At 41.9% G+C, this 20,317-nt stretch overlaps 1 protein-coding gene across 1 annotated transcript in view; it reads right to left on the bottom strand.

Moving 5' to 3' along the window:
- The window catches only part of LOC135539922 (protein polybromo-1-like), a 36,883-nt gene that overhangs the window by 9,620 nt on the left and 6,946 nt on the right, over window positions 1–20,317 (bottom strand). Inside the window, 11 exon segments of the mRNA XM_064966188.1 lie at window positions 1,281–1,422; window positions 3,245–3,461; window positions 3,617–3,702; window positions 3,811–3,896; window positions 3,981–4,079; window positions 4,176–4,244; window positions 4,337–4,453; window positions 4,636–4,785; window positions 4,954–5,101; window positions 5,207–5,304; window positions 5,549–5,700. Of these exon segments, the coding sequence (XP_064822260.1) occupies window positions 1,281–1,422; window positions 3,245–3,461; window positions 3,617–3,702; window positions 3,811–3,896; window positions 3,981–4,079; window positions 4,176–4,244; window positions 4,337–4,453; window positions 4,636–4,785; window positions 4,954–5,101; window positions 5,207–5,304; window positions 5,549–5,700 (1,364 nt within the window).

Below are 20,317 nucleotides of genomic sequence, written 5' to 3'. Positions count from 1 at the left end.
TTGGGTCTGTCTTCACAGGCTTCACAGCATACCCCCATTCTTTGCCTTGGGAAAGCTGATTTTGAATTACAGCATTCCTGATGCAGTGGTTGCCTGGGAAGCTGTGCAGAGGGAGTGGATGTTGAATTTTCTAAAATGTCTATCATGACAGCTTGATGATAGTGGAAAGACAAATGGAAAGGAAATTAGCCTGTAAGACAACAACCAACACAGTGGAATGGCAAAATGTGATTTTCAGGGGTAAATTACAAATACTATACACACCGTAACTCCTTAGTGGACAACCTTCCTTCGTACCAGCTGTGCGCTGGCAGTTCTAAGACTCAATGTTGGATGCTTAGGGATGGAAAAACCAAAACCATATAGTGACTGTTAGGTGTGTTATGGAAAATATATCATTCACAAGTCAAAGCAGCCACAGCCGAATTATCTAACGTTAGACCCGCGATCCCCCCCTAAATGTTGGCTACTGTGTCAGACTCATCAAACTCTAATACTCACATCATGGTCAGCGCTTGCAAGATCCACTGTCAATGATGGTACAGAATCCGTCTTCAGGATTAGCTTCCTGGCAAGACCTATCGAATGTTCTCCCCAACTGATAAAGTAACTTCACACTAAATGTGCACTGCACACGCGTGACATGATCACAATTTTCGGTGCAGCCTGTCCACCCGAACACCATGGAATCCAGTCACAACACAGTGTGCTTTTGACGGCATGCTGGTAAGTAGATTGCTAGCTAACAGTCACACCACAGATTAAAGGTTACCAGTATCTTTGGTTGTATGTTCTGCGTAGGCGCACATGTGATGCCGGTTTTAAGGCGGTACATATTTAAATGAGTTAAGACGATAAGACGCTACCTTTATATGACGTTGCATAAAGCCGGAAGTAAATCCTTGGTAATGCCTCCTGAATCCAAGTGTTTGGCACATAGGGAGGGGACCAGTAACTTTATGATCAAACTTGATCAAAGTACCAGCTACAGTCAGTTTTCATACTACTTTGAACTGGTTCCATTCAAATATCATCCAATTTGATGAAAAACACGGTTTTTAATGTCTGGGACCTATAACACCAGAGAGGCCTGAGAGACCAGATTGCCTAAGCAGCAGTACCATCTCATTGTTAGTTAATACTCCAGCAATGCTACACCCAATAATCACCATAGGATAATTTACAGCCCATTAAAAACCATACAGATGCTAATACACAACTACAGCAGAGCTTGGGTTTGAACTTGAGTTTCAGCATTGGCAACTCATACACCCACTGACCTGCTGAATGTGCTGGAGTTTCAACACACGCTTATAGATAGAGGAATGAGGCACATTGTAGCGCTTGGCGTTCTCAAACATCAGAGTGAGGTCGGCGTCTAGCTGATCAACACTCTCATACTCGTTGTTCTTCATCTTGTTCCTGTGTGTGGGGAATTAAGAGCTCTCAGATTTGGAAAATGATAGAGTAGAAATACACTGTACAGCTCATGTCATGTCATGCCACACAAAACATAGAGCAACTGATGAGAAAATGATGAAGCCCGAATAAAATGTTCAAGACATTTTAGAACACCTACTGAGTTTTAGAACACCTACTCATTCAAGGGTTTTTCTTAATTTTTACTATTTTCTACATTTTAGAATGATAGTGAAGACATCAAAACTATAAAATAACACATATGGAATCATGTAGTAACCAAAAAAAGTGTTAAACAAATCAACATTTATTTTTTATATTTGAGATTCTTAAAATAGCCACCCTTTCACTTGATGACAGCTTTGCACACTCTTGGCATTCTGTCAACCAGCTTCATGAGGTAGTAACCTGGAATGCATTTCAATTAACAGGTGTGGCTTGTTAAAAGTTAATTGTGGAATTTCTTTCCTTTTTAATGCGTTTGAACCAATCACTTGTGTTGTGACAAGAAGATATCCCTATTTGGTAAAAGACCAAGTCCATATTATGGCACGAACAGCTCAAATAAGCAAAGAGAAATGACAGTCCATCATTACTTTAAGACATGAATGTCAGTCAATACGGAACATTTCAAGAACTTTGAAAATGTCTTCAAGTGAAGTCGCAAAAATCATCAACCGCTATAATGAAACTGGCTCTCATGAGGTCCGCCACAGGAATGAAAGACCCAGAGTTACCTCTGCTGCAGAGGACAAGTTCATTAGAGTGACCAGCCTCAGAAATTGCAGCCCAAATAAATGCGTCACAGAGTTCAAGTAACAGACACATCTCAACATCAACAGTTCAGAGGAGACTGCGTGAATTAGGCCTTCATGGTCAACTTTCTACAAGGTCAAAGAAACCACTAATAAAGGACACCAATAAGAAGAAGAGACTTGCTTGGGCCAAGAAACACAAGCAATTGACATTAGACCGGTGGAAATGTGTCCTTTTGTCTGGAGTCCAAATTGGAGATTTTTGGTTCCAACCGCCGTGTCCTTGTGAGACACGGTTTGGGTGAACGGATGATCTCCGCATGTGTATTTCCCACCGTAAAGCATGGGTGAGGTGTTATGGTGTGGGGGTGCTTTGCATTTGACAGTGTATGTGATTTATTTAGAATTCAAGGCACACTTAACCAGCATGACTACCACAGCATTCTGCAGCGATACGCCATCCCATCTGGTTTGGGCTTGGTGGGACTATCATTTGTTGTCAATGACCCAACACACCTCCAGGCTGTGTAAGGACTATTTTACCAAGGAGAGAGATGGAGTGCTGCATCAGATGACCTGACCTCCACAATCCCCCGACCTCAACCAAATTGAGATGGTCTGGAATGAGTTCACCACAGAGTGAAGAAAAAACAGCCAACAAGTGCTCAGCATATGTGGGAACTCCTTCAAGACTGTTGGAAAAGCATTCCAGGTGAAGCTGGTTGAGAGAATGCCATGAGTGTGCAAAGCTGTCATCAAGGCAAAGGGTGGCAACTTTGAAGAATCTCAAATATAAAATTTATTTTGATTTGTTTAACACTTATTTGATTCCATATATGTTATTTCATAGTTTTGATGTCTTCACTATTATTATACAATGTAGAAAATAGTAAACAATAAAGAAAAACCCTTGAATGAGAAGGTGTTCTAAAACCTTTGACCGGTAGTGTACATCTTGAAGGCCAGATTACGTAAATCACACTTGCATGAATTTGTTTCAAATAACCTATTTTGTGGAACAGCACAATCTGCCATTTATTTAGCAGAGGTCCTTCCAATGGCTGGCCTACCTAATCTGGTGCAGGGAGATGGGCTGGCTGATCTGCTGGAAGTAGTCTGGGTAGTCTTTCCTGGAGGGCAGCTGGAGGAAGGGCTCGGAGATGAGTTGGCCCTGGCTGTTCCTGCCGCCACGCACAGCCTCGTACAACTGGAAAATGGGGTTACTCATGTCCATGCTGTGGTGCATGCTCTCTGCCTCTGACTCCCCCTCGTCATAGTGGACAGACCCTGGGCAATGAGAGACAACTGATTCAGACAGATGAAGTCCGAAGTATTCTGACAAACCCTCATACACCAGTTTACTTTGCACTGCAATGTCCCTCTGTTCTTATATGTTCCTCCAAAACAGCTAAATTAGTGAAGTGAAGACCAGTGAGACGTACCAGCCAGAATGCCATCGTCATCACTATCATACTGAAGAGCCATGGTAATAGCTGAGAGTCGGTCTCCCTGGGCTGACCTTCTGTTCCTGACACACACACAGCTGTTTAACTCATGGAAAAATGCTTCTAAATGTTGCATGTTGTTTGTTTGACTCGTAAAGTCTACTTTCTACCATGTCTATGGTGTTACTTGCCTGATGCGAATACTGGACTTGATTGGCTCAGCATGCTCAATTTCTGTCTTTCTCTGTGCAAATACCTTTTTGATGGTGTTGGCATCCTTAAATGAATAAGAATGAGAGAGTTATAACAAACAAAACTGACATAGAATTCTGACTCAATTCTGAATGTGAGGACAGCATACCTTAAAGACTTGTGACCCAGGCTCATTGTACATTTTGGCATTCTTAGCCAGAAGATCTATGTCTTTTGCCATGGCACCAACACTTCTGTAGTGGCTCATCTAAAAAAATGAATAGACCAGTGATATACTGTACGCACACCGCAGTGTTACTTTAACCCCTTACAGTACATTCAGTCAGATGGTTGGGTGGCATACCTGTATCTTCTGGGCAATGATTTTCAGATCTATTGGGTCCTTTATTATGGCATAATAGTCTGGGTATTGCTGAGGGGAAATAAATCAAACTGTATAATATATAAATATGAAATCACAAAAATATGCAAAGGCCACAGTTTCGGAGATAATTGTTCTATTACCACTTTAGAGGGCAGTTTCTGGAATAGATCACTGACGAGATGCCCTGAGGGCTCGGAGAATGTCACCACAGCATCCAGCAGCTGCTCAAGGACCTCCTTCAGGCAATTGGGTGCATTCTGTCATTCAAAGTAAAACACAGTCATAAGAAACACTTACAGTTCAACAGAGTGAACAGATATCTTCCATTTATTTGCCATGTTGTGCTATGTTTTGAGGGTTTACATGTACTACATGTGTGACAGGTTAGTCATCATGTAATAAAATAATTGTCATGCTACATCGGAAGTACTGGTGTTACCTCATCCTCATTTGACCCTCCAGGATTATTTTGTGCATCGTCCCCGTCCTCATCATCGTCATCATAATCCCCCCGCTGAACAAACTCATTCTTAGTACGCAGGTAGAGGTCCCACAGCTTACAGGCTGCTCTGTACTCTGGAGAATCCGACTACAGACATGCAACACATTCCCTTTAATTTGGTTAACTCCAGGATTTAGGCCCGAGACGAGGCATTTAATGAAAACTCCTTCATACAAAACATGCCTTGTAAACATGATTTGTCTCACCTAAAGAATCCAGTAAATGTGTTTGTTAATACATGGAGAGATAAATTACCTTGTAGTATGCCTTTGCATTGTTGAATAAGAGCTGAAAGTCAGCCGTTATCTGCTCCACATCATCGTACTCCTCCATCTTCAGCTTCTGCTGGATCTTCATCATGTCAATAGGCTGAGTCACAACGTCATAGTAATCCGATTGATTTCTTCAACACAGAAAACACAATAGATAAGTTAATTTAATGAGGCTTATGTTCGTAGTAGTGGAAACTCTTTTTTTTGACCCATTATTTGTTAACCATCCTCGTTACCGTCTCTTGGGTGCTCTTATGAACAGCTCACATAACATTCTTCCCTGGTCATCCTTATAATCTCTGATTGTGTTGTACAATTCATGGCATACTGCAATCTGGAGGCAAAACATAGTGGATGAATACAAAACAATACAGGAAACAACAATGTTTATGAACACTCAAAAACTACACATGGGTTTGACTTGTGACTGTGGATTTAAAGTTCACAAAATTCAATCATTAATTTTTGGGGGAAGACATTAAACCCGAAAGGCATTACCAGAGAAGTTGAGTACACACAATATATTTGAATCGGAATGCAACGTTTCCACACACAAAAAAGCTGTTAACTGAACTTACTGGATCAACAGTGGGAATATTTGAGGTTCTTCTCCTTTTCCGACCTACCGAAGATGCTGAGGATGAAGGCTGTCCATCGTCAAAGTCCCCCCCACTGACACTACTAGAGGGGGACGTAGCCCTTCTCCTTTTTGAGCCCATGAGTCTAATACCTGGAAAGGAGAAAAAGGAAAAATAACTACAGTATTTTAAGTCAATTTACCTAAAATGTGACAAATATTGAAGTAATATTGTATTAACATTATCATCGAAAGGGCGCTAACCCTGCTTCAACGCCATTACCTAGAATATAATCAAGGCCCTGATCAGTGTTTACTGGTCCTCATTCGACGACTCTTCACTGTCAGATGTGGAGAGCAGTTGGGTGCTGATTTGACAGATGTCTGGGATAAAGCAGCTGTAGCCTAATGTGGTCATTTGATTCCAAATTTGCTGTGTCACCATTAACACTACTGACAGATGAAAACATTCTTGTTTCTCTTTTGCTGCGAGATGACAGAGCCGTTGTGGCATTAATGACTTTACAGACAACAATGGTAAATCTTGCTTGCTAGCTGGCTAACAGTAACGTTACCTGGCTGGCCTCCTCAGCATCAATTACGGCAAGCTAGCTAACGTTAGCTAGCTAACGCTACTCATCATCTCCAGACACACAAAGACAATGCTGTGAATAAGTCATTAAATACTTAACCACACTGATCGGTGAATAGTCATCGTTCAAAACTGCAAGATATTACCTTTAGTCTCGTACAAACCTTAATATGTAGAAGAGAATGCAAACCATTCGCGAAAGCTGACAAATTTGAGAGAAAAAATTGGTGTGGACCTAGCAGCAGTGAAGACACAGCCGATCACTTCCGTTATAAACTTCAAAATAAAATCTCTGACTCGAATTTTACTTTAATGATTTGATCTATTCTAATCATTGTAGGCTGCGTTTACAGAGTAAGCCAAACGTGGATATTTTGCACAATTAGATCTGAAAAAGATCTGATATGAAACGACCTGATGTGATTGTCAAATGACCAATTAGTGGGAAAAAATATCAGAATTGGGCTGCCTGTGTAAACACAGCCAAAGACAACAACCTGCCTAGTTTTTATTTGGACTATTGTAGTAATTTTAGACCAAATCAAAGTTTATTGGTTGGTTTCTAGCAACAACAGTAATACTTACAAATACATTTGTAAAAATACATTACCCAGAATAATTTTCTAAAATAAGGTATATAGGATGAGCCATGACTAGAATACAGTATATACATATAAAGTGGGTGAAACAGTATGTAAACATTATTAAAGTGACCAGTGTTCAATGACTATGTCCATGTACGTAGGGCAACAGTCTCTAAGGTGCAAGGTAAAGTACAGTGTGGTGGCCGGCTCCAACAGTGACTAAGGTTCAGGGCAGGGTACTGGGACCAGAATCTGCCTAGCTTTTACTTTGACTATTTTAACCCTTATAGACCACAGTGGATAAAATTACATTGACAAGGGAACCTGATACAGTCATAATTAGATCGGCACTCCAACTCTGAGACACATCCCATGTGCTCAAAACAGGGACACTCAAATCAAGAGGTTTTTTGGGGGGCTTTTATTTTGATAGTGAATTCCAAAAGTCACTTTTTAATTGTTGCTAGCTGTTACTTATTGTTGCCAGTATACAATACAACAGCCACAATTACATATTGCATAAATGAAAAATGTTCTAGAAAGAAAACAAAAAAAAATCTTTCATCAGTGCAATCTAATGGGAATGGAAACTAGTGTGCACAAGCAGACTTAATCAGACTTTTGTTTGTATTTGTATGGTCCAAAATCACTTACTGGAAAATGCATGAGAGGAAACTATGTTTTAGGCCCCAAACATTCCATTCTCCCATCAGTGATCCTCTGGTACTATGCTGCTTTTTGTATATAGAGGATTCCCAACATCTTTGTCTCCTACCTCGGGTCTTCGGATGTTTGAAGAACGTCACAGAGAATATGATACCTGTTTGGCTGTTCAACATCTAGACAGCAGTGTAGTATTGTTGTTATAAAACCATATGCACCGATTTATTTAGTTTATGTCACTCCTAAACCTCAGGTATAAACCTGAGGTTTGTACGAAGCCTTTGCCCTAGGTCAAAAATGCTGTATATTTTATCTTCAACCTTTGCCTCGCCTCGCACAACCGCGCGCAGTTATTATTGTTCCCGAAAAATTCAGCCCTGTTTACATTAATGGAGTGGCTACTGATAGAGTTTCTGTATCCCAATTAGCACATCCTGAAACTATGGATATTTCTGCGTTTGTGCAGGATTTTTCTCTACATAGCTGAGTGCTGCCTATGTAGCTGTTGTGCTGAGTGCTCTGTTGCCACTACACTTCCCCCTCCTAGATCGGCTCTGTCTGTTCATTAGTCTAGCCTAAAAACTTAATGTTGTACACAAAACTGTTCGAACTACTGCCTTCCATGCCTCAGTAAGCATAAGCGTGATTTCATTTCCTTTTTTTCAGGAGGGGAGTAGGCTACATGCCAGTGGAGGCTGGTGAGAGGAGCAATAGGAAGACAGACTCATTAATGGCTGGAATGGAATAAATGGAGCAAAGTCAAACATGCAGCTATTTAAGGGGAAAGAAAGGGTAAGTCCAAATCAGTTGTACAACTGAATGCCGTCAACTGAAATGTGTCTTCCACATTTAACCCAACCCCTCTGAATGAGAGAGGTGCAGGGGGCTGCCTTAATTGACATCCATGTCTTCGGCACTGTTTGTTTATATGTTTTACACAAAATACCTTATTGGCATGTTCGTACAAACTTTGTTGTTGCGAGATCAGCAGCAGGACGAGTATGCAGGTCGGCAGGCTAGCCAGCAATCTGAAGCTACGGGAGCTGCAGGCCGCAAGCAATGGTGGGAGAAGAAGAATATTGGGACAGGGACACAAAGGTGGATTTCTGAGTAGGAATGGAGGGGAAAAAATAGGAAGACGTTTGTTGACGAGAATGAGGAAAGCAGAGGTTGGATTTGAATTTGAGGCCGAAGGCGATAAAAATGGAGATGGGGTGTTGAGGAAGATTGGTGTCAAGCACAAGCGGGGTGAGCCGTGCACCAGAACAAGTTCTTTGGGTGAAATGGAAGTGAACAAGGGCGAGTTAAGTGAGGTGGAAGGTGTGGTGAAGAGCTTGGAGTGCAAGCCAGTCATCGATGGACATGATAAAGAAGAATCTAGTCCAGTTGGAGGGACATTTTTGGAGAAAGTCCTCACCCAGTGGTGAGAGTGGTGATGAGTCATTGTCAGTCCTTTTGAGTTTTGAGTCTGCGTTTTTACCTGACAAAGTTATGCTAGGATATAAAAGTTACCCTGTTAGAGCTTTTGTGCCGAATTCGTTATGATGTTTCAGGCGCAACAGTTATGCTCATGTCACAGCAGTGTGTATGTAGGAGGGAGATTCCAAGATGTGGGAAGTGTGCAGGAGGGCATTGGACAGAGGAATGTGTAGTTTCGGTGGATAAAGTTGTTTGTGTCTACAGTAGGGGTGCCAATGTTGCTGGCATTCAGAAGTGTCCGGTGCCAGTGTCAGGTGGAGGTGGCCAGAGTCAGAGTAGTGCATAAGTTGTTGTAGGCTGAGGCAGTGAAGTAAGTAGAGGAGCATGGGTCAAGGGTGAGGGCCAGAGAGGATATTTGTGAGTAGTGGACCTTATGCCAGCACAGAGGGATAAGCCAACAAGTGATATATGCTTCAGCAACTGTACCTCAGAAATGGAATGTAAATCACATTGAACTTGCCCATGGTCAGAACTTGCCCCTTGTCCGACTCTTTTTACCGGTCCGGATACATGCTTGGCTGCCTAAAACATTCAACTGCCCAGAGGTGGAACGCAGCAAGACACAGGGTGCGTTTGAGTGGTAAGACAAAAGCAACAGATTGTAGATGAAAGTCAGGGGAGGTGCATCTGTGACAGACGACAGTCGGACACTAATGTGGTTTTCAAGCAGCAAGGCTCAAATCAACATGGCAGTGTTGCCATTGTTTATAAAAGCTTTTCTTTAAAATGTCGAAATAAAAATGTCTCCAACCCCCATATCAGTATAACACACACACAAACTGAAGTCATATGTTTAGGCCAACATTATACAATCAGTTAGTGACAGAGAGACTCAAATATTATATTCATATCCACTGTATACATGCGTCGTGATAAGGTTGGTTCCTGTTTCAGTCATGTCTTTGGTCACTTTTGCGTAGTCAAACAAAAACACCCTAATGATGGGTTAACAATAGATCCTCCCACATGCAGGTGATGGCTGCAGAATGAAGTTGGTAAAGAGCAAGTTCACAAACTTGCAGTCAAAAGTGACCTTTGTTTGATCACATGATTTTTGTAAAGTTCATGCAGTCGACATTTAGACCAAAGACAGAACAGTATGAAGATAGGCAGAAACTGCTTCTCCAATAGAAATCCCCGATAACGCTTGTAGGCGATGTTGGCTAGTTAAGCTCATGCACAGAATCACTAACAGTCATCTCGTGCTGAGCTGCGCATGTGCAGGCCGTCAAATCAAAAGGCACGCCTGCGATATAAATTAAAACATGTCAGTTGGTCACTTTCACGAGCTTGGAGTAATAACATGTTCAACTACTTAAGACATGGGCTTGAATCTAGGTTGTGCCTTTAGATTTAAGAAAAATTACAACTAAGGAAGTATTTTTCACTTCTCTCATTGACCCCTCAAACCACAAACCCCAGCCTGCTTGGTCTGTTTCACAGATATTTCTGGAAGTCTCGCGATGTTGCGCCTTTGGGTTTAGAAACTCTGTGTGTAGGTGCAAGTTGGACAAATTTTAAACCTATAATGCAACAATGGTCACCGACTTGACAAACGTGATCCACTCGAACGCCCCCACAGACAGGCAGTTTAATTAGCAATTGAATGTTATTTTTTCATCATTGTAAACATTGGCTAAACTGTGCAGGAAGCAGACAGGGAGTCAAGTAGTGTTTTTTTTTTCAGGAACTACGATATGGCAGCAACTATAAAGATTAGCCTACGTCATCACACAAAATGTGTCCAAAGTGTAGGGACTGTGCCCTGCTTGTGCAACTGCAATATCCGTTACAACAGACAGACAGGAGAAGCCTGTAGCCTTCATAATATGTTTTGGAATGTTCCTTCAAATCTCAAATCTTTTATTTCAGCTGTTCAGATATACTGTATGAGGCGGAGACACTGGGCACGTTTGAGTGGTAAGGTGTAAGTAGCCGACTGTAGACAGAAGTCGACTTTGGGGACTGTAGACAGAAGTCGACTTTGGGGACTGTAGACAGAAGTCGACTTTGGGGACTGGAGACAGAAGTCGACTTTGGGGACTGGAGACAGAAGTCGACTTTGGGGACTGGAGACAGAAGTCGACTTTGGGGACTGGAGACAGAAGTCGACTTTGGGGAGGTTCATATGCAAGTCGGACATCTTCTGCTGTTTCTATGAAAAGAGACAATGGAAGATATGGTATTCACCTTTGTTATTGCTGATGAAGCCGGTATGGGAAAAATATATATTGACATATATTTTAACAACATGTATGTAAATGTATTTACGTACATGTCAATTACAGATATCTAAATGTATGTGTAAGCCTTATACAGTGAAAAAATATATAAACGCAACATGCAACAAATACATTTGTTTTACTGAGTTACAGTTCACATAAGGAAATCAGTCAATTTAAATAAATTAAATAGGCCCTAAATCTATGGATTTCATATGACTGGGAATACAGACATGCATCTGTTGTTTGCACATACCTTAAAAAAAGTTATGGGCGTGGATCAGAAAATCAGTCAGTATCTTGAGTGACCACCATTTGCCTCATGCAGCGCGACACATCACCTTCGAATAGAGTACATCAGGCTGTTGATTGTGGCCTGTGGAATGTTGTCCCCCTCCTCTTTAATGGCTGTGTGTATTTGCTGGATATTAGTGGCAACTGGAAGATGCTGTCGTACACATCGATCCAGAGCATTACAAACATGCTCAATGGGTGACTTGTCTATTGAGTATGCAGGCCATGGAAGAACTGGGATATATCCCAGCTTCCAGGAATTATGTACAGATCCTAGTGACATGGGGCCGTGCCTTATCATGCTCACTCACACAAGAGGTGATGGCGGCAGATGAATAGCACAACAATGGGCCTCAGGATCTCATAACGGTATCTCTGTGCATTCAAATTGCCATCGATAAAATGCAATTGTGTTCAATGTCCATAGTTTATGCCTGCCCATAGCATAACCCCACCAACACCATGGGGCACTCTGTTCACAACGTTGACATCAGCAAACCGCTAGCCGACACAATGCCATAAACGCTGTCTGCCATCTGCACGGTACACTTGAAACTGGGATTAATCCATGAACAGCACACTTCTCCAGTGTGCCAGTGGCCATCGAAGATGAGCATTTCTGTTAAAATGCCGAACTGCAGTCAGGTCAAGACCCTGGTGAGGACGACGAGCACGCAGATGAGCTTCCCTGAGACATTCTAACAGTTTGTGCAGAAATTAATTGGTTGTGAAAACCCACAGTTTCATCAGAAGTCCAGGTGGCTTCGTCTCAGACGATCCTGCAGGTGAAGAAGCCGGATGTGGAGATCCTGGAGTCAGCATGCCAATTGCACGCTCCCTCAAAACTTGAGACATCTGTGGCATTGTGTTGTGTGACAAAACTGCACATTTTAGAGTGGCCTTTTATTGTCCCCAGCACAAGGTGCACCTGTGTAATGATCATGCTGTTTAATCAGCCACACTTGTCAGGTGGATGGATTATCTTGGCAAATGAGAAATGCTCACGAATAAGAATGTAAACAAATGTGTGCACAAAATTAGATAAATATAAGGTTTTTGTGGGGTATGGAACATTTCTGGGATCTTTTATTTCAGCTCATGAAACATGGGACCACCAATTTACATACACTGAGTGTACAAAACATTAAATACACCTTCCTAATATTGAGTTGTACCACACCCACCCATCTTTTTTTGCCCTCAGAAGAGCCTCAATTCTTGGACTCGACAAGGTGTCGAAAGCATTCCACAGGAATGATGGCCCATGTTGACTCCAATGTTTTCCACAGTTGTGTCAAACTTGCTGGATGTCCTTTGGGTGGTGAACCATTGTTGAAACACTCAGGAAACTGTTGAGCATGAAAAACACAGCAATGTTGCAATTCTTGACACAATCTGATGTGCCTGGCACCTACTACCATTCGCCATTCAAAGGCACTTAAATATTTTGCCTTGCCCATTCACCCTCTGAATGGCACACATACACAGTCCATGTCTCAATAGTCTCAAGGCTTAAAAATCCATCTTTAAACCTGTGTCCTCCCCTTCATCTACACTGATTGAATTGGATTTAACAAGTGACATCCATAGAGCTCTACAGTGGAGGGGTCATAATACCAATAAAACTTGGCTCCTGAGTGGCGCAGTGGTCTAAGGCACTGCATCTCAGTGCAAGAGGCGTCACTACAGTCCTTAGTTCAAATCCAGGCTGTATCACATCTGGATGTGATTGGGAGTCCCATAGCGTGGAGCACAATCGGCCCAGCATCATCTGGGGTAGGCCGTCATTGTAAATAAGAGTTTGTTCTTAACTGACTTGCCTGGTTAAAAAAATGTAATTTTTAAATAGCGGGTCAAACAGGAAAATGGTTCCAATAGTTTTTTCACCATTTATTTTTCTCAGGAGATTTTAGAAACATTTAAAATAAGGGCTGTGTTTCATGTAGGCTTACCCTGGTGTGACGTTTTGATAAACTTTTAAATCTCTCTCGGACAAGGTGACTTTCATCAGTATATTCAGCTCTATTTACATCTATAAGACATCATGTAAAACTTTCAATCCCTGCAAGCTCCTGCATGTCATCTCTAGCCGACACCTTTGCTAACAGGTATTGTATCAATTTAAAACTTGCACAGGAAAGTTAACAGAATTGTCCATTCAAATACATTTAGCCAATTTATTAATTACTACATGTAACTAAAATTAGATAGCTATTCCAGAGTTTCTTACTTTTGCCTTGATTCGGCAGTCTCGTCCAGATCATCATGGCATTTGTAGTTTTTAGCATTAGCAGTTAATTAGCATTTCATTTTTGAGGGGTAAATACAGCCGACTGACTATATGAATAAAAGTCACCTTGTCCTAGAGAGGTTTACACGGTTATCAAAACGTCACATCAGGGTAAGAGCAGGTGTCCTTAATATTTAGTACACTCAGTGCATATTTAAATATATTACAAAATTGACAATTGTCATATATTTCTACAGACTGTGTATGTTTATATATTTAAACATGCACTCCGTAACGACTGTTACGGATACAAGTATCCTGTGTGTGTGTTTCTTTTCTCTCCTTCTCCTCTCACAGGTGAAAATCATCACTCCACAATCAGTCATCAATCAGAAGACACACCTCCTCCTGTTTCCTACCCAATCACCGTTCCTTTCCCTTTGTTTAAAAACCCTGTCAGTTGTTTGCTCTAGAGCTCAATCTCTCTGTAAATGCCATGTCTGTAGGACTCTCTGGTTCACGCTCTCTTTATGTATTGACCTCTCTTTTGTTTGAGCACATCCATATCACTTTGTCCTCTCCTGTGAGTATTGTTTTTTGGTTATGGTGTTTGCTTGTGGGAAAAGGGGGAACCAAGACAAGTCGCCCATGGGCATACACTACCCGTAGGTAAACTTTGTTAAATACACTAGTTAGAACTGGGAGGACCACCCACTGTATTTTTGGTTAGTCAGTTAGCTGTTGTTAAAGTAGGCTAGTCTAGCTTAGTTTTTTTTTGAATACTTATTGTTTCTTTCCTTGGGTCCAGGTTAGCCCCTTTTCCCTGCTCCCCCCATTACTGTGTGTTTTACAATAAACCCTGAGTTTGATGGTAGATTTCATTTGTCGCGGTTATTTCGTTCACACTTTTACTTTGTCACTATAAATTGCATGAGTTAAGTTACGGGTCTCATTACCATCCCCCCCCTAGACTGTCGGGCCAAAAGAGATCCGTAACAACGACGCTATATATACAAAAGTATGTGGACACCCCTTCAAATTAGTGGATTTGGCTATTTCAGCCACACCCGTTGCTGACAGGTGTATAAAATCGAGCACACCGCCATGCATTCTCCATAGACAAACGTTTTCAGTAGAATGGCCCATACTGAAGAGTTCAGTGACTTTTAATGTAGGATGGCACCTTTGCAAAAAGACAGTTTCTCAAATTTCTTCCTTGCTAGAGCTGTCCGGTCAACTGTACGTGCTGTTATTGTGAAGTGGCCACACAAGCTCACAGAATGGGACAGCCAAGTGCTGAAGCGTGTAGCAGGTAAAAATCGCCTGTCCTCGGCTGCAACACTCACTACCGAATTCCAAACTGCCTCTGGAAGCAACGTCAGCATAAGAACTGTTCGTCGGGAGCTTCATGAAATTGGTTTCCATGGCGGGGGCAGGCGCACACAAGCCTAAGATCACTATTCGCAATACCAAGCGTCCGCTGGAGTGGTGTTAAGCTCGCTGCCATTGGACTCTGGAGAATTTAAAACGCATTCTCTGGAGTGATGAATCACACTTCAGCATCTGTCAATCCGATGGACAAATCTGGGTTTGGCTGACGCCAGGAGAACCCTACCTGCCAAATGCATAGTGCCAACTTTAAAGTTTGGTGGATGAGAAATAATGGTTTGGGGCTGTTTTTCATGGTTCATCAGTTCCAGTGAAGGGAAATCTTAACGCTACAGCTTACAATGATATTCTCAAAAGTTCTGTGTTTCCAACTTTGTGGAAACAGTTTGGGTAAGGCCCTTTCCTGTTTCAGCATGACAATGCCCCTGTGCACAAAGCGAGGTCCATACTGAAATGGTTTGTCGAGATCGGTGTGGAAGATCTTGACTGGCCTGCTCAGAGTCCTGACCTCAACCCCTTAGAATACCTTTAGGATGAGCTGCGAACCAGGCTTAATAGCCAAAAATCTGTGCCCAACCTCACTAACACTCTTGTGGCCCTCTACTCTTTTCTATTTTTACCAATGACCTGCTACTGTCATTAAACAAAGCTTGTGTCCATGTATGCTAATGATTCAAACATGTACGCATCAGCTAAAGAAGTCACTGAAACCCTTAACAAGGAGTTGCAGTCAGTTTTGGAATGTGTGGCATCCCGAGTGGCACTGTGGTCTTAGGCACCACATTGCAGTGCTAGCTGTGCCATCCTGGTTCGAGTCCAGGCTCTGTCACAGCCGGCTGCGACCAGGAGACCCATGGGGCAGCGCACAATTGGCCCAGCGTCATCCGGGTTAGGTGAGGGTTTGGCCAGCAGGGATATTCTTGTCCCATCGCGCTCTCGTGACTTCTGTGGCAGGCCGGGCGCAATGCATGCTGACACAGTCGATAGGTGTACAGTATTTCCTCTGACGCTGGCTGGCTGGCTTCTGAGTTAAACAGGCATTGTGTCAAGAAGCAGTGCGGCTTCTCGACATTCTCCTCTCCTGAATCCGTACGGGAGTTGCAGCGATGAGACAAGACTGTAACTACCAATTGGATACGATGAAAAAGAGGTAAAAAAAAAAACATTTTGGAACGTGTGGCCAGTAAAAAACTGGTCCTGAACATCTCTAAAACTAAGAGCATTGTATTTGGTATAAATCTTTCCCTAAGTTCTAGACCTCAGCTGAATCTGGTAATGAATGGTGTGGTTGTTGAACAAGTTGGGGAGACTAAATGACTTGGTCTTATCTTAGATTGTAAACTGTCATGGTCAAAACATATAGATTCAATGGTTGTAAAGATGGGGAGAGGTCTGTCCGTAATAAAGAGATCATCTGCTTTCTTGACACCACATTCCACAAAGCAACTCCTGCAGACTCAAGATAAAACTAATCTTGAATATTGTCCAGTCATATGGTCAAGTGCTGTAAAGAAAGACCTAGTTAAGGTGCAGCGGTCCCAGAACAGAGCTGCACGTCTTGCTCTTCAATGTAATCCGAGGGCTGATATTAATACCATGCATGTCAGTCTCTCTTGGCTAAGAGTTGAAGAAAGACTGTTTTTATAAGAAACATTAATGTGCTGGAAATTCCAAATGTTTTACAAACTTAACTTACACACAACACTGACACCCACACTTACCCCACCAGACATGCCACCGGGGGTCTTTTCATTGTCCCCAGGTCCAGAAAAAAATAAAGGAAACGTACAGTATTATAAAGAGCAATTATTGCATGGAACTCCCATCTTATATAGCGCAAGTGAACAGCAAACCTAGTTTCAAAAAACAAATAAAGCAACACCTCGTGGCACAATGCCTCTCCGCCATGTGACCTACTGGTTGTGTGTATGTACTGACATGTACAGTGCATTCAGAATGTATTCAGACCCCTTGACTTTTTCCACGTTTTGTTACATTACAGCCTTATTCAAAATTTGATTCAATATTTTTTTCCAGCTTCAATCTACACACAATACCCTATAATGACAAAGTGAAAACTGGTTAAAAATAAACAATAGAAATACCTTATGCACATAACTATTCAGACCATTTGCTAAGAGACTCGAAATTGAGCTTGAATGTTGAGTTAAAATGTTTCTACAACTTGGAGTCTACTTGTGATTAAATTGATTGGACATGATTTGGAAAGACACACACTTGTCTATGTATGGTCCCACAGTTGACAGTGCATGTCAGAGCAAAAACCAAGCCATGAGGTTGAAGGAATTGTCCTTCATCCTTCAGATAGGATTGTGTCGGGGCACAGATCTGGGGAAGGGTACCAAAACATTTCTGCAGCATTGAAGGCCCCAAACAGCACAGTGGTCTCCATCATTCTAAAATGGAAGAATTTTGGAACCACCAAGACTCTTCCTAGAGCTGGCCACCTGGCCAAACTGAGCAATCAGGGGAGAAGGACCTTGGTCATGGAGGTGACCAAGATCCTGATAGTCACTCTGACAGAGCTCTAGAGTTCCTCTGTGGAGATGGTTGTCCTTCTGGAAGGTTCTCCCATCTATGTAGCATTCCACCAATCAGGCCTTTATGGTAGAGTGGCCAGACGGAAGCCAGCCACTCCACAGTAAAAGGCACACGAGAGCCCACTTGGAGTTTGCCAAAAGGCACCTAAAGCACTCTCAGACCATGACAAACAAGATTCTCGGGTCTGATGAAACCAAGATTGAACTCTTTGGCCTGAATGCAAAGCTTCACGTCTGGAGGAAACCTGCCACCATCCCTACGGTGAAGCATTGTGGTGGCAGCATCATGCTGTGGGAATGTTTTTCAGCAGCAGGGACTGGGAGACTAGTCAGGATTGAGGGAAAGATGAACAGAGCAAAGTAATGAGAGATCCTTGATGAACCTGCTCCAGAGCACTCGGGACCTCAGACTGGGGTGAAGGTTCACCTAACAGGACACTGACCCTAAGCACACAGCCAAGACAATGCAGGAGTGGCTTCAGGACAAGTCTCTGAATGTGCTTGAGTGGCCCAGCTAGATCCTGGACTTGAACCAGATCGAACATCTCTGGAGAGACCTGCAAATAGCTGTGCAGTGACAATCCCCATCCAACCTGACAGAGCTTGAGAGGATCTGCAGAGAAGAATGGGAGAAACTCCAAATACAGGTGTGCCAAGCTGGTAGCGTCATACCCAAGAACAGCAAAACAGCAAAAAAAAAAATAGGCTGTAATCGCAAAGGTACACAAAGGTGCTTCAACAAAGTACTGAGTAAAGGGTCTGAATAGTTATGTAAATGTGATATTTCCAGGGTTTCTTTTCATTATGGGGTATTGTGTGTAGATTGATGAGAAAAACATTTAATTTAATCAATTTTAGAATAAGGCTGTAACGTAACAATGTGGAAAAGGTCAAGGGGTCTGAATACTTTCCATATACCTTGTATGTAAGTATTTTGTCTGTAATGTCTTTTCGTTATGTGTCGGACCCCAGTAAGGCTAGCTGTCACCATGGGGGTCCTGAAAAATCAAAAGTCTAATGTGAAATCATGTGAAAATATGTGTGTTTGGAATACTTCACATGTAACGTTTACTTTATTTTTACTTGTTTTTTGAACACTTCAAATGTGACATTTCGCATGTGAAATCAGATAAATGTGTTTTTGGAACACTTCATGTGACATTTCATATGTGACATTTCACATGTGGAATTGTGTTTTTGGAACACTTCACATGTGATTTTTTTTATCATTTTTTACTTCATGTGATCAAACTACAGAAGGACATAAACAGCAATAACATACAACAACAAAAAACACAAAGAAAATCAAAGAAAAAGCATGACATCAGGCCCATCTCTATTGACGTGTTATTTGGTCCCACTTATCAATCTTTCTAGTGTATAATAGTGTTTAACAGTTATTTTGAAATAATCCAATACTAACATATCTGTTTTCTGAGTTTTAAAAATGAAACCCTTCCCCAGCAGAGTAAAGAGATTATATATAGTTTTGAATCTGTCCCTTAAGTCTCCCAAAATAACTGTTTGTGTAGTGATTACAAAGTCTTTCTTTGTTGCACCTGACCATATTACTGGACAGTAATCAAGATGGGACAAGATCAGAGCCTGAACAACTAGTACAGTTGATCTTTTATTATTTTCTACTTAACCTTTATTTACCTAGGCAAGTCAATTAAGAACAAATTTCTATTTACAATGACGGCCTACCAAAAGTCAAAGGCCTCCTGCGGGGACCGGGCTGGGATTTAAAAAAAAATAAAAATAGGACAAAACACATCACGACAAGAGAGACACCACAACACTACATAAAGAGAGACCTAAGACAACAACACAGCATGGTAGCAACACCACATGGCAGCGGCACAACATGGTTGCAGCACGAAATATGGTACAAACATTATTGGGCACAGACAACAGCACAAAGGCAAGAAGGTAGAGACAACAATACATCACGAGAAGCAGTCACAGCTCAGTAAGAGTGTCCATGATTGAGTCTTTGAATGAAGAGATGGAGATAAAACTGTCCAGTTTGAGTGTTTTTTGCAGCTCGTTCCAGCAACAGTCAACAAAGAGCTATTTGAACGTTTAATGCTTAAAACCAGCAAATCAAATTGTTTGACTTTGTGGAGACAACTGAGCACTGAAGGTGTTCCTTGGTAAAGATTACCACTTCACCTCCTCTGGAAGATTGGTCTTGCCGAAAAAGGTCGCAACCAGAAAAGTTAACATCAGTTTTCAAAGCACTCTTTCTTAACCACATCTCAGTAATGACCAACACATCTGGATTGGAGCTATGAACCCACACTTTCAATTGATTAATTTTAGGTAATAAGCTTCTACTGATATTGTCCAGGAAACCAAGACTTTTAACGAGCGCAGAACTCAATGAAACAGTTATCAGAGCACAAGTCTGAAATGGCGCTAGAAACAGTAGATGGGCCAGGGTGTACATGCACATTTCCAGATATCATTAGCAGCAATACAATCATGACATTTGAATGTGTATCAGATGGCCACAAGATCATATTGTAAGGCAATTTCATCAGGTAACATGAATACAAAGCTGGTGAGAGGTGGTTAGAATAGGAGGCCAATAGAGTTTTATTTTTTTATTTTTTTAACCTTTATTTAACTAGGCAAGTTAGTTAAGAACAAATTCTTATTTACAATCACGGCCTACACCGGCCAAACCCGGACGACCCTGGGCCAATTGTGCGCTGACCTATGGGACTCACAAACACGGCCGGTGATTGGGA

Source organism: Oncorhynchus masou, chromosome 5 (genome assembly GCF_036934945.1).
Source record: "Oncorhynchus masou masou isolate Uvic2021 chromosome 5, UVic_Omas_1.1, whole genome shotgun sequence".
NCBI lineage: Eukaryota > Metazoa > Chordata > Actinopteri > Salmoniformes > Salmonidae > Oncorhynchus > Oncorhynchus masou.
Note: the sequence above shows the minus strand (reverse complement) of the source record. Positions and strands in the feature narration are given on the sequence as shown.